Genomic DNA, 11,292 nt, shown 5'->3' on the forward strand with positions numbered 1-11,292 from the left:
AGTAAATGACCAAGACATATCAAAAGTTTTACAATGATGAGTGTAAAATGGGAACTCTACCGATTTCTCCCTGCTGAGGCACATTTATGTTCTGCTTCAACACCTAATCATAAACCCATTAAAAATACCATATCATGTTGAGAATGCCAGCAGCTGCCGAAGTATCATACACAGCACTTTGTCAGATGACAGACAAACAAACGCCGAGACCTGGCACAACAATGATCAGTAAGTAATCATGTCTCATTACCTTTGTGGTCTTCTTGGGCCAGCTGACCACAGGGACACCCGAAATGGCAAGATTTTGGTCATCATCAGCGTGTTCCTTCAGTATGTTCTGTTGCAAACGAAAAGACCGTTATTAACCAGAGAAATATTTCTCCAACTGAGGCGTGCAGAGACTTACAGAAGACAATACTCCACTCTGACGGAAGCTAGAGTGACAAAAACTCTGCCAACTTGTTACATCTCTGCAAATTACTTTTGCTTCCCAACTTCTAATTCACACTGAAACTCTCACACCTGTCATTAAGATTCAAGATGTGCAAAACAGAGAGCAGAATCAGGCACGAATCAGCTCTAATATTGCAGAATTCTTTAAAATTGGCATGTCCAAAAGAGTGGTGTTTTTTTCCACTGGTATCCAATACCAGCGGCACCTCTCCTTTTAAACTCCAGCTCACTAAGTCTCAAACGACCCCATCAGTCACAATAACGAACTAATCAAGTCTACAAAAGCCCCGAGAGGCACCTACGCTCTGCCACCAAAACTTCTGCAGTCACAGGGCATCAAGTGTGTAGTTCAGAGCAATCCCCAGACGCCTGAACACCCAGGCAGGCCAAAATACAGAAACAGGCACTGTGGCTTTTTGTCTCATTGCATGCGGCGGTTCAAGAGCACTGTCTCTTCCACCGACCTTCCTTCCACACTCGTGCGATCAGACGAGGCGTTCGTGTTCCTGAGTATTCACTAGGAAAGGAGCTGACTCTAGACAGCACAGTATTAAGGAAAAAACATTGGTCTCCCCTCCCTTCCACCCCCACCAAATCCTTTTGCTTTGATGCACTGTCCTAGAAATTTCCTGAGTGGGTTGCAGTGGCTCACACAGCTTCTACCGCTGTGAGTCACTCCCATGACCAGATAACTCAACACAGAGGTGGGGAAGAAGTCTTTCTAACCACACTCAGTGTGCAGCTGTGAAACAGTCCACGATCCCTTCCCATGACTCTCTACGTACTTACTAACCGAGCTACAAAGCCCTGCGTCTGGAGTTCAGGTAGCTGAAAAAGGCCACAAATGAAAACAAAAAAAAATGAGTTGAAGAGAGGATTCTGCTGCGCTGCTGAAAACTGAAGCCTAAATCAGAAGTCAGATTAAAGGGAAAAAAAGTGCTACAATAAAACAAACAAGAACTAAGGGTTCAAAATTACCTTGTAATAGAATTTAGGAGATAACCCCAGACAATGAAGTTCAACAGTGTTGCTCCCAAGTACACCAACTTCTTAGAAAAAAAGCTTAATTAGACAGCAACAGGCACCAGGCTCTGTCAGCCCCAGCGGAGACCTTTAACGATTAGAAATTTCATACACTATACGAAAAGAGCTTAAAATGCAGTAATTGTTTTAATAGGAAGTGCACTTGGAATTCATCAGTAATCATCCAGCTAAAGCCTGGAGCACGACGGCATGTTCCAGGTTCCCGAGAGCCTGAGCAGGCACACTCGCATCGCAACGAGGGGTCAGACTAGTGTCCCTGGGGTCAGATGTGCGTCCCTGGAGCTGAGGCAACCTGCCAGATTCCGCCCAATTCCCCAGCCCGTGCTGAAATGAGAGGCGCTTTCCTAAGAGACAGTACAGCAGCAGCACCCCACTGCTTCTTCAGATACGATCACACCAGTAGGGCTCTTCTCGGTGCTGGTTAGTCCGAAAGCGGCGCCAATGACCAAAATGAGCAATACCAGTACAAGCCCAGTTTCGTCAGCCCTGTGGCTGCGCTGAGGAGCTTGCACAGGCACAGCCTGGCTGGTGAGGAGTAAAACACAGCTTGCCCCAACCTGACTGCGATGAAGAGTCTGCAGCGTATCTCCAGCGTACCCTTGGAGTGAAACAGTGAACAATTTTCACCTAAGGGCCAGTCATCGGTAGACTAACTCTTGGCTGAGCTGAAGTTAAGCGAGCATCTCTTCTCTCACGTCCTTTTTATTTTGAGAGAGTGATCGCTGCATGAACTGAACTGTGACCGCATACCAAAAGTTAATTTAATACCCTAAAAATCGAGAGGTCTTTTGTATTCTCATAGCAAAGCCAAAATTCTCCAGAATAAGGTGGCAGCTTGAGAGCTGTATAAACAAAGGGCAGATTAATCCCTCTTTACTTTGCTACTCTCAGATTTGAAAGCTTGTAAGACAGAAGACCTTAACGTTTCCACTAACGACTGTCAGAGACTGAGTTCAATAGAAAGCAGAATATATTCCAAGAACTTGGCAAGATAATGAAGGTTTCTTGTTATCGCATGTATCACGTGGAAATACTATCCAAGAAGAAATGTAAAACTGTGGCAGTTTATCATCTCAGCCAGCTGAAAACAATGGATGTCTAGCAGCAGAACCATAACCAAGGCATAGTTGCACTGACTGTAGTGTCAAGAGCCAATGCACAACTGACTGGAGACAGATTTTTGTGCACCTGCTTAAAAAAAAAACAGGAAAAAAAAAAGAAGAAAAAAAAGAAGATAAAGAAAAGCCATGGGGCTCCAGTTAGACAAACAATGTGATGCTCATCCAGCACAATGCTGCCCGATTCATTACGCTTGAAGGCTCTGGTGACAACAGCAGGTACGAAGGAAATAAAATAATTAAGTATGAATTCAGCTTAGCCATTAATTTCCAAAGCCCAGCACGGAACGACTCTCCTGAAAGGCACTCAGTAGAGGGAGTTTTTTCCCTGTCATCAGAATGAGAAGGGGGTAAGATTTCTTGGCAAGAAAAAGTAAGAACATATTTCAGTAGATATCATCTGTCTTGCAGAAGAATCTTCTCCTGCTGCCAAGGAGTTGTGGGTATTTGACAAACTCTGCTCCTCAAACTGAGTTTCTTCTGCCCTAATGGACTTCCACGGTCCCTTCTGAAGAAGAGCAGCATTTTTGCTTTAAAGTGGGGAAGGTCTGTGGCATTCCGGGGAGGCAGATCTCACAATCCTCTTCCCCAACAGCAGCAAAGGAGTTACCTTCCTGCCGGCAACACAACAGAAACGTGCGCTGAAATCAGAGGCTGCACACAGACAAGTATCGCTGTCAGTGTTTTACGTGGGACGCAGACTGTCACAATCGAAAGTCTGCTCAGCTCTACTTGTCCCGTGATGTGAGGTGCAGACTACACCGAGGGGTAGAATGGTTACCTCTCTATTCTCTTCTTCATGTGTAAGTCCACCTCAACTGTATCTGTAAGTAAGCCAACATACTGTTTGGTAGCTAAAGATGAAGTGGAAAAGCCACACAAAGAAACTCTTCCAATACCCAAAGCCACCATCTGAAGTAAAATTACTTCCCAGTGATTTTTTTTTCCCTCCCTATCTTCCTCATGGGGCTAGGTACTTTTGTAAGAGTTCAGCTGCTACTTAATTTTTAAATTGGGAGCCGGAGCTCTTGCACTGTTTCACATTTCATTTCAGAGCACGTACATAGGGCCTGTGAGCCGCTCCTTTGGTGGTGAGCACAAGGCTCGTACGTGATACAGCGCCCAGACAGCAAAGCTGCAGCCGACCAGAATTTAATTCCTCGTTTGAGCTGAGGGAAGAACTGACCCCACTCCCCAAGTGAGGCCCGTGTTGTGCTCTGCAAATAAGGCTCCCTTATACTGCTGCACTCCATCGATCATGGTGATAAATGGGTTCTCAATCTGCAGAGGCATTAGCTGGGCACTGCTGGATTGCTGTGTCCCCACTAGACAGTCGCAGTTAGTTAGGAGCTTAGATGACGTGTAAGGAATTTACACAGGCTTAGTTTAGTTTTCAGCCTCCCTTCTCATAAGGAAAATAAATTACTTTACTTCAAAGAGTCTCACCTACTTGACATTAAATAGCTGTATATGGCTGTAGTTGTATTTACCACTAAGAGCAGTAATCCAGTCACCCATTCTTTACTATATCCTTGCTCACATGGGAAAGCAGGGGTTCTTTGCCAGTTACCTGGATTTGTTCTATGAAACTTCACATCACTGAATAAAATGCCTTCCTTTCTCCAGTTTAACTATCCATATCCCATTTGCTGAAAACATCATCTTACCGCATCACAAAGACAGACTTGAATGTCACACAGAAAAGTTCCTGGGTGTATTGCATGCTGAAATAAAATTGCTACGATAAACAGATTTATTTTCTTCAGAAAGAAGTTTGCTTAAGACTTTCCAAACAGACCAAGGGCTTTCTTGCTATGCATTTGTTAAAAATAACTCTCAAATGGCTACAGTAAAAGGGTGCTTTTTATCAGATGTATTATTAATACATCACATGCCCAAAGGTCAGGTTGTCCATGATATAAACCTTTTGAATATAGCCAAATACAGTCACAGCACTTAGGATCCTCGCAGCTTCTTCTGCAGCAATTCTGCCTCTGTTCAGTCACATAGACGACCAGTGCTCCGGATTTTCACCAGGGTGAGGCAGAGGTGCCAGAGTAACACACACCGAAGAGAGACACTGAACAGCTGTGTTCTGCGCACCGAGCAAGACGGGAATCCTGCAAGGGCCATTACGTTAGCTGTCTGCTCAAGGAGCTGAAATCAGTCACTCGCCAGCTTCTCCATCAGCATGCTCCCTCCCTTGAAGGCAGAAGCCCTAAACTTACACTGACACACTTGGCTTTTCCTGTTTTTAAAGTCAATAAACCGAATAAACCAAACTTCACGCTTTGGTATCACAAGGGTAACAAAGAGACAGGATGCTTCGGCTCCTCTACGTTTCTCTACCACGTCAACAAACTCAGTGGCAGAAAGGACAGAGGGGTTGTGGCATCCAGGGTCCCAACACTTGCTGGGAATGGGACACACCTGGTCAGCGGCTGCTTCGGACAATTTGCTGATGAGCAAAGGGAAGGCCTGTGTGGGGAGTCCTGGGCTCCACTCCTGATGGGAGAGGAAGCCACCATTGATCCAAGAACATCTCCTCACAGCTGCTCCAATTCCTTGAGAACATCCAGCAAAGGATCATGTCACTGTAGGGAGAGTTATGGAGGAAGCAGACTCTATGGGCTTTAATTAAATTGATACACTGCATCAACTCCCATTCTCTGAAAATTGAGGACTGCCTTATACGTGCACCCATACTGTAAGAAAGATGAGTAATAAAGTTCTTTAACACTTCTTTAGACACTGTTCAAGAAAATGTCTGAGTTAATATCCTTTTAAAAGTTCTTGCTTTGACTAATCAGTCACAGGCTCACCAAACATACTGAGGTGATTCCAGAAAAAAACAATCCTGCAGCATGCATGATGTTTAGATGTGGTCACGGGCTCTTCAACCAGCAGGGAACCATAAAATCCAGATGTTGGGCTACATCCTGATGGCTACAGTGTGTGCTGGCAAGGAGAGAAAGTTTAGGAGCAGGCAGTTATCAGGAGATGGAACATTGAGGCTGCAACTCTACAAGATGCCCAAAATAAACTGGCAGATACACACTTAATACCAGTCAAAGCAGAATTTTACCAAGAAGGGCATGACTTGTGCTTTACTTCAATGTCCATTCGCAGTTCTCCATCTCTGTAGCTAACGAATCCACTTCTCCAGAGAGGAGGAGGAAATCGCATACTCCTGCACGGTGCTTTAAACCAGATTCACATATGGCATCTTGCCGTGTTCTAGTAAGATGTCTCACAGTGCAACGGAGGTGTCATCAAAGGGGCACGCATAATCACATTCTGAACATCTGCACCATCTATTACGTGTTGTACCCTTCCTGGGATTTCAAGAAGAGGCAGTTTATTTTTAAGGAAAACTTGGTCTGTGCATCAAGCTTAGAAAAAGAATGCCACGGCTCTTTCTCCTTCCCCACAAATTCAACTCCTGGTCTCGAAGCCTCATTTTGCTTTCTGATTAAAGACGACTGATCGCAAAGCAAGCAAATGAATCTACAGCCACGACTTTGGGCCTGCGTGTCCACTTTGATATACAAAGTGGCTGCTCTTGCAAGAAGAGATTTTCTGAGCTCTCGTCGCTTACCAAAATGAGTGCCGTGTATCACACTTCCAGGCTCCAAGATTGTGGAATATGGTTCCACTGCACACTGCATATGTTCAGCCTTCTTTAACTGGCTTTGAAGCCTTTTCTAAGCAGCTGTTACACTACTTGCACTACAAAAGTACAGGCTCCTCTTTTACCATATAAACACGTTATTTTTCCTCTCAGATTGTGGCTTACACAGCTCTCGTGTATAGAACATATGTAGCTGAAGAACCATATCGTAATGCAGAAACAGCACAAAACTAGTAGTCCCAACACAGGACCACAAATCAGAACTCGAAGCTCCGGATCAGGCCAAGCTGCCACGGTACCGGACCTGCGGATGGCAGGCTGACAGCTGGAGCCTTACTTAACAAGTACCAGCAAAATTACAAGAGTATGCTGCTCTCAGCCTTGTTAAAAAGAGTAAATGTGAAAACAAGACACAGGAAAGCTAACTGAGTAGTCCCAAGAGATGCCATGGATCAGAGGCAGGGCTGGGACTAGAAGCATCAAGGCCATGCCGAGGAGGAACTTATCCCTAAGTCAGACTGGGTACCACCTCCAGGATACTAAAAATCTAAAGAGAAGCTCGGTCACTAGCGAGCATTCAGTCCTCACACCGTCTCCAAAATCATTATATTGTACCAGTGGAGAATAACTATCAACCTATAGAGGGCAATGGAGGAAAAGAAAATGAAAAAGGTGAAAGAAAGAAAAAAAAAAAGAGCAGCTGAAAATGTTAGACAACATATCTTCTGAATTTCAGTCAAGTATTCACATTTTGTACATATCAGTTAATCAGATATACTCCAAAAAGACACTATATCAGAAAGAGCAGGTTAAGCCTATAAATATAAACGGACCTTCTGAGGTACAGTATTTACACATGGAACACAGCAAGCACTGAACTGCAAGAAGATCTAAACTTCAGGGCACCCGACTGCAAGCAGCCATCTCCCCCGAGTAGAGATGCCCTTTGCTAGAGGCATAATTTCCCTCGCTGAGGCATAGCAGGCTGCTGTGAGCTGGTCACTACACACAAGCTGCCATCCCTCTGCTGCAGAACTTGCTTTCCGATCTCCTGCCATCTTCTATGCCAACAGAACACAGCTTGTGTGGATCAGCAAGTTATCATACCCACCTTCATGTCCTCCAGGAGAGCCTGTGGATCTTCGATGCCTTCCGGAACACACTTCTTGTTCTCTGGGAGAGATTCAAGCTTTTCCACCAGGGCTTTTAAACCCTTCAGTTCAAATTCTGTGAGATGAGTCCATTTGGTTGAAACTTCTGTAGCTGGAGACCCCGTTGGTGTTTTGGGAAAGTCCGTGGGGGTCGTTGATTTTACACTGTCATCTGATTCATTAGACAAAGTTCTTTTTAGGTACCTCATCACTGTGGCTTTTTGTTTTCTTCCTGTGCCCTCCTTCCCTTCTGAGTGTGTGCTGTTGGGTGAGGAGGAGCCATCCACCAAGGATTTGGAGTTCTTATCCAAGCTGTCATCCTTCTCCTCATGGATATGGGCATCACAAGATTCTTCATCCATGTCTAACCACGAATCCGATGAATAGCTGTCTGTGCTGCGTTTTCTCTTTGCATCTGCAAGTTAGAAAAAGAATGTTGAATTTTTACCCAGTATCATTCATCGCTTTAACGCTTCTCTAGCAGTGAGGCTAGGTGCTGCCTATTTAAAAGGGCACTGGATAATGCCTAGTAACTCTGTGACCAGAATGGGCTCTATTTGGCTGATTTTTAATTTGGGAGGTGTGTGTGTTTGTTTTAATGCTGGTTTTCATTAACATCTACTCAGTTCAAATGACTGGGAAACATTTAAGGAAAAATTATGCCTTCTTCAAAGCTTCAGTCCTCTATGCCTTCAATTAAGAGTAGGCAGAGCTCTTAAGTCACACACAATTAATTTTCCCGCAAATCCGAAAGAGACCAGATTCGGCAGCCTTACAGCTCACAGTGGAGAGTTAGAGCAGAGAGAGGGAGGGAGAAACGATGGGAGATAGCACGTTAAAATGCTGGGCACCATCACGCTTCCAGGAACCCTGCACAGCACAAAATCAACTTCTCAATATCTTTCCTCTTGGTAAAACAACAGTCCCTGCTCATTACTGCATGAACATCCACTGCTCTTCTGAGGCAGAGGATGACAACGATGCTTATTTTACAGACCAAACACACTGAGAAATGCAAGGATTGCCCCAGAGTTATGCGATGGCATTTTTGTTAATGCCATCCCCGGTACAAACTGGGTACTTCTCCAGAAAATTAGAAGGCAAGTTTCTGAGTCTAAAGAACTATTAATCTCAGTTTTGTACTAGGTTTCCCCCCCCCCAAAATCTCAACCGTTACCCAACTCTGTGCAGTGAAAGCAATGCAGGAAACCAGTGGCCAAGGTTCCCTAAAGCACACTTCTTATTTATTAGACACAATTTCCTTTACTAAGTGAAGAGCACTGAATGTGCTAGAAAGAGCAGGAATTTCTGTTGAAAATACAGTTAACACCAGCAACACCCAGTTAAGTCAATGTGAATTTTAATACTGGCTGAAATGGGTATGAGATCAAGCTGCAAACAAAACCGTGCTGCAAAGGAAACAGAAGCCACACAGAAAAAGTGAGCGAGCAATTAATGAAAAGTTTCTTTCACAGCTTTCATGCTTTGCAATGCGGTAGCTTTGGATTAGGACAATGTGAATTATGCTTAAGGAAGGATTAAACTGACATTAATGAAAAAGCCCAGCATCCGGCTGTTTGACTCTGAGGTTCAAAACGAATGCTGAAGCCCTGTCCTAAGCTGGCAAACTCATCCTTATCACAGAGAAGCTCCTTGCCTCTTGCACAGTCTGCACCATCTTCTCACAAAACAGACACGTTACTTGTCAGCTGGGTAATGAAGATGCAACAGGCAGAGGGCAGCTTGTCCTGCTCCTTAGCTTTGCCTTTTCCAATAAAAACTCTCTATGGCCAGATACCCGTCTGTGTGCTAGTGCCTGAGAGCCAGGAGACGGCCTCTTTATACTTCTCAGGGCAAGCGTGCCGCTGCTACTGTGTGTGCAAAAATCAAGCATCTCTGTCCAGTCTCCTTCAGTCACGTTTGCGTTTTTTCTCGGAACCAAAACAGCCAAAAAATTACGCCTGGGAAAAGATGGCAGTCACAAAAAGTACCAGCTACCGGCAAGGCTGGTCGCAGCCAAATCCAGCTCCGTGCACAGCGCAGGCTAACGTCCACCCCGCATCCCTGCAGAAAAAGCTTTGCCACAAAGAAGTACAGCACGGTTTATTTTGTGGGCTGAGGTGGTGGCATGCAACACTCCAAAGCAGCTCCTCCTCTCTGGTCTGTGCTAATACACTCCCATGCTTCTCTTAGAAAAATAAACAGGATTAGAAAATAACTTAACCAGAACATTTAAAAACCACCACATTATCCAACTTTTATTTAACGCTGTTTTTCCCTTTGTCCACAGTAGCTAGCACACTTATCCGCCTCAAAGGGCTATATAATCAGCTTATGTCATTCTCCCATTTTACAGCTGAGGAAACAGATGCTTGGGAGAAAGCACGATTTGCTCATTATCACACATCAAATCTAGGGCAAAACCGGGAATCAGAATCCAGGCTCTTGGATCCAGGGCTGGAGCCCCTTCTCCAAGTCCCACGGCCTCGGTGAGCTATTTTACAATTGACTGCAGCACAAAACCCCAGCCTAGACAGGAGAAGATGCCAGCCACAAAACATAAGAAGGTGAAAGCAGATACACATCCCTGTGCTACCGGTACAGCGTCATTAACAGAAATTGGTTTAAATCCACACAAAGAAAATCATGTTTCTGTTTTCTTGCGCTGCGGCTCTGCTGAACAGGAACTAATGGCTGTAACTGGGGCAAATCACAAGCGCAGATAAGGCCTAAAGGAAGCGAGGGAGATTGCCTTGTGGAGGTGTGAATAATTTACTCCAAGCAACGCTCCGGTGCTAAGAGAAAGCCCTCCAAGAGCGATCTCCACTTTTTGCCTCTTGCTCTAATCTAGGGAAACAAAAGGCAAGCGAGGAGTGGAACACCCCGGCGTAGCGGGCGCCTGTTCCCATCAGAAGGGAGCACCCGGGGGGGCCGGTGGTGCCGTTCTGCCAGCTGCCACCGCTTCCCTGCCACCGGCTGTCCGCAGAGACAGACCCCACCGTGCCAGCGACACCCAGGCATGGACACACAAAACCCAATCTCAACCAAACCTCAGAACGAACCACCCCCACACAAACACCCGGTGGCCTGTCCTCAGCAAGCCCAGCAGTTACAGATGCTTTGCCTAATTTTACCTTTGGGGACAGGGCTTGCTACTAACCTCAAGTGTATCAATCTATTCTGGAGCACCAGGGGATTACAGCGCTGTTGCACCATCAGATTAAGAGTGGATTGCTTTCAAAAGACAACTGTCTGCTACTGCTGCTAATTAAAAAAAAAAAAAAAAAAAGAGCCAAGGGAATCAACGATGGAAGGGTAACTTCAAGATGAGGAAGGTTCAATTTTGTGTTTTCAAGTGTTTTGTTGTAATGCAAGATGCTATGATTTTTATTTATTCATTTTAACAAAAACTGTATCTGACAGGGTTACTATCCTGTGAGCTGAGGCCCTACATAAGCATAATCTGCATTTACCCTGTTGAGAAATGTATTTTAAGTGCTGTATTACCAGGGTTCTACTGACTCGAAGGCTTTGAGTTCATAAATTCTCTCCACAGAAAACAGCTCCTGCTAAATGCAACTCTGGTTTCTTCTGAGTCAACGCACCAGCCCATAACCAGTTTTGGAGTGGTTATCCAGTCTGGGCTCCCACAGTGCAAAAAGATCTTCAACCCTTCTCCATCTCAAAGCAAACAAAATCAGGTTATACAAACCAGACAGCTATAGAATTCAGTGAAGAGGAAGAGCAGCACAGGCTGGGCCACAGGACAGAGAGCTCGAAATATCTTTTTTTCTACAGCAGTTCAGTTCCACCTAGTTCTGAGCAAATCACTTTTAACCTTCCCCACAGTTATCCACTTGTACGAGAAGGATAATTATACGGTTTCTTTTCCTGC

At 44.9% G+C, this 11,292-nt stretch overlaps 1 protein-coding gene across 1 annotated transcript in view; it reads right to left on the bottom strand.

Moving 5' to 3' along the window:
* Positions 1 to 250: 250 nt before the first annotated feature.
* The window catches only part of LOC104281182 (lysine-specific demethylase 2B-like), a gene marked incomplete at both ends in the record, with an annotated part of 32,119 nt that continues 21,077 nt past the window's right edge, over positions 251 to 11,292 (bottom strand). Inside the window, 2 exons of the mRNA XM_009879089.1 lie at positions 251 to 337; positions 7,358 to 7,812. Coding sequence (XP_009877391.1) covers positions 251 to 337; positions 7,358 to 7,812 — 542 coding nt within the window. The remainder of the gene's footprint in view (positions 338 to 7,357; positions 7,813 to 11,292) is intronic.

This window comes from Apaloderma vittatum, unplaced genomic scaffold, assembly GCF_000703405.1.
Source record: "Apaloderma vittatum isolate BGI_N311 unplaced genomic scaffold, ASM70340v1 scaffold30051, whole genome shotgun sequence".
In the NCBI taxonomy this organism is placed as follows: domain Eukaryota; kingdom Metazoa; phylum Chordata; class Aves; order Trogoniformes; family Trogonidae; genus Apaloderma; species Apaloderma vittatum.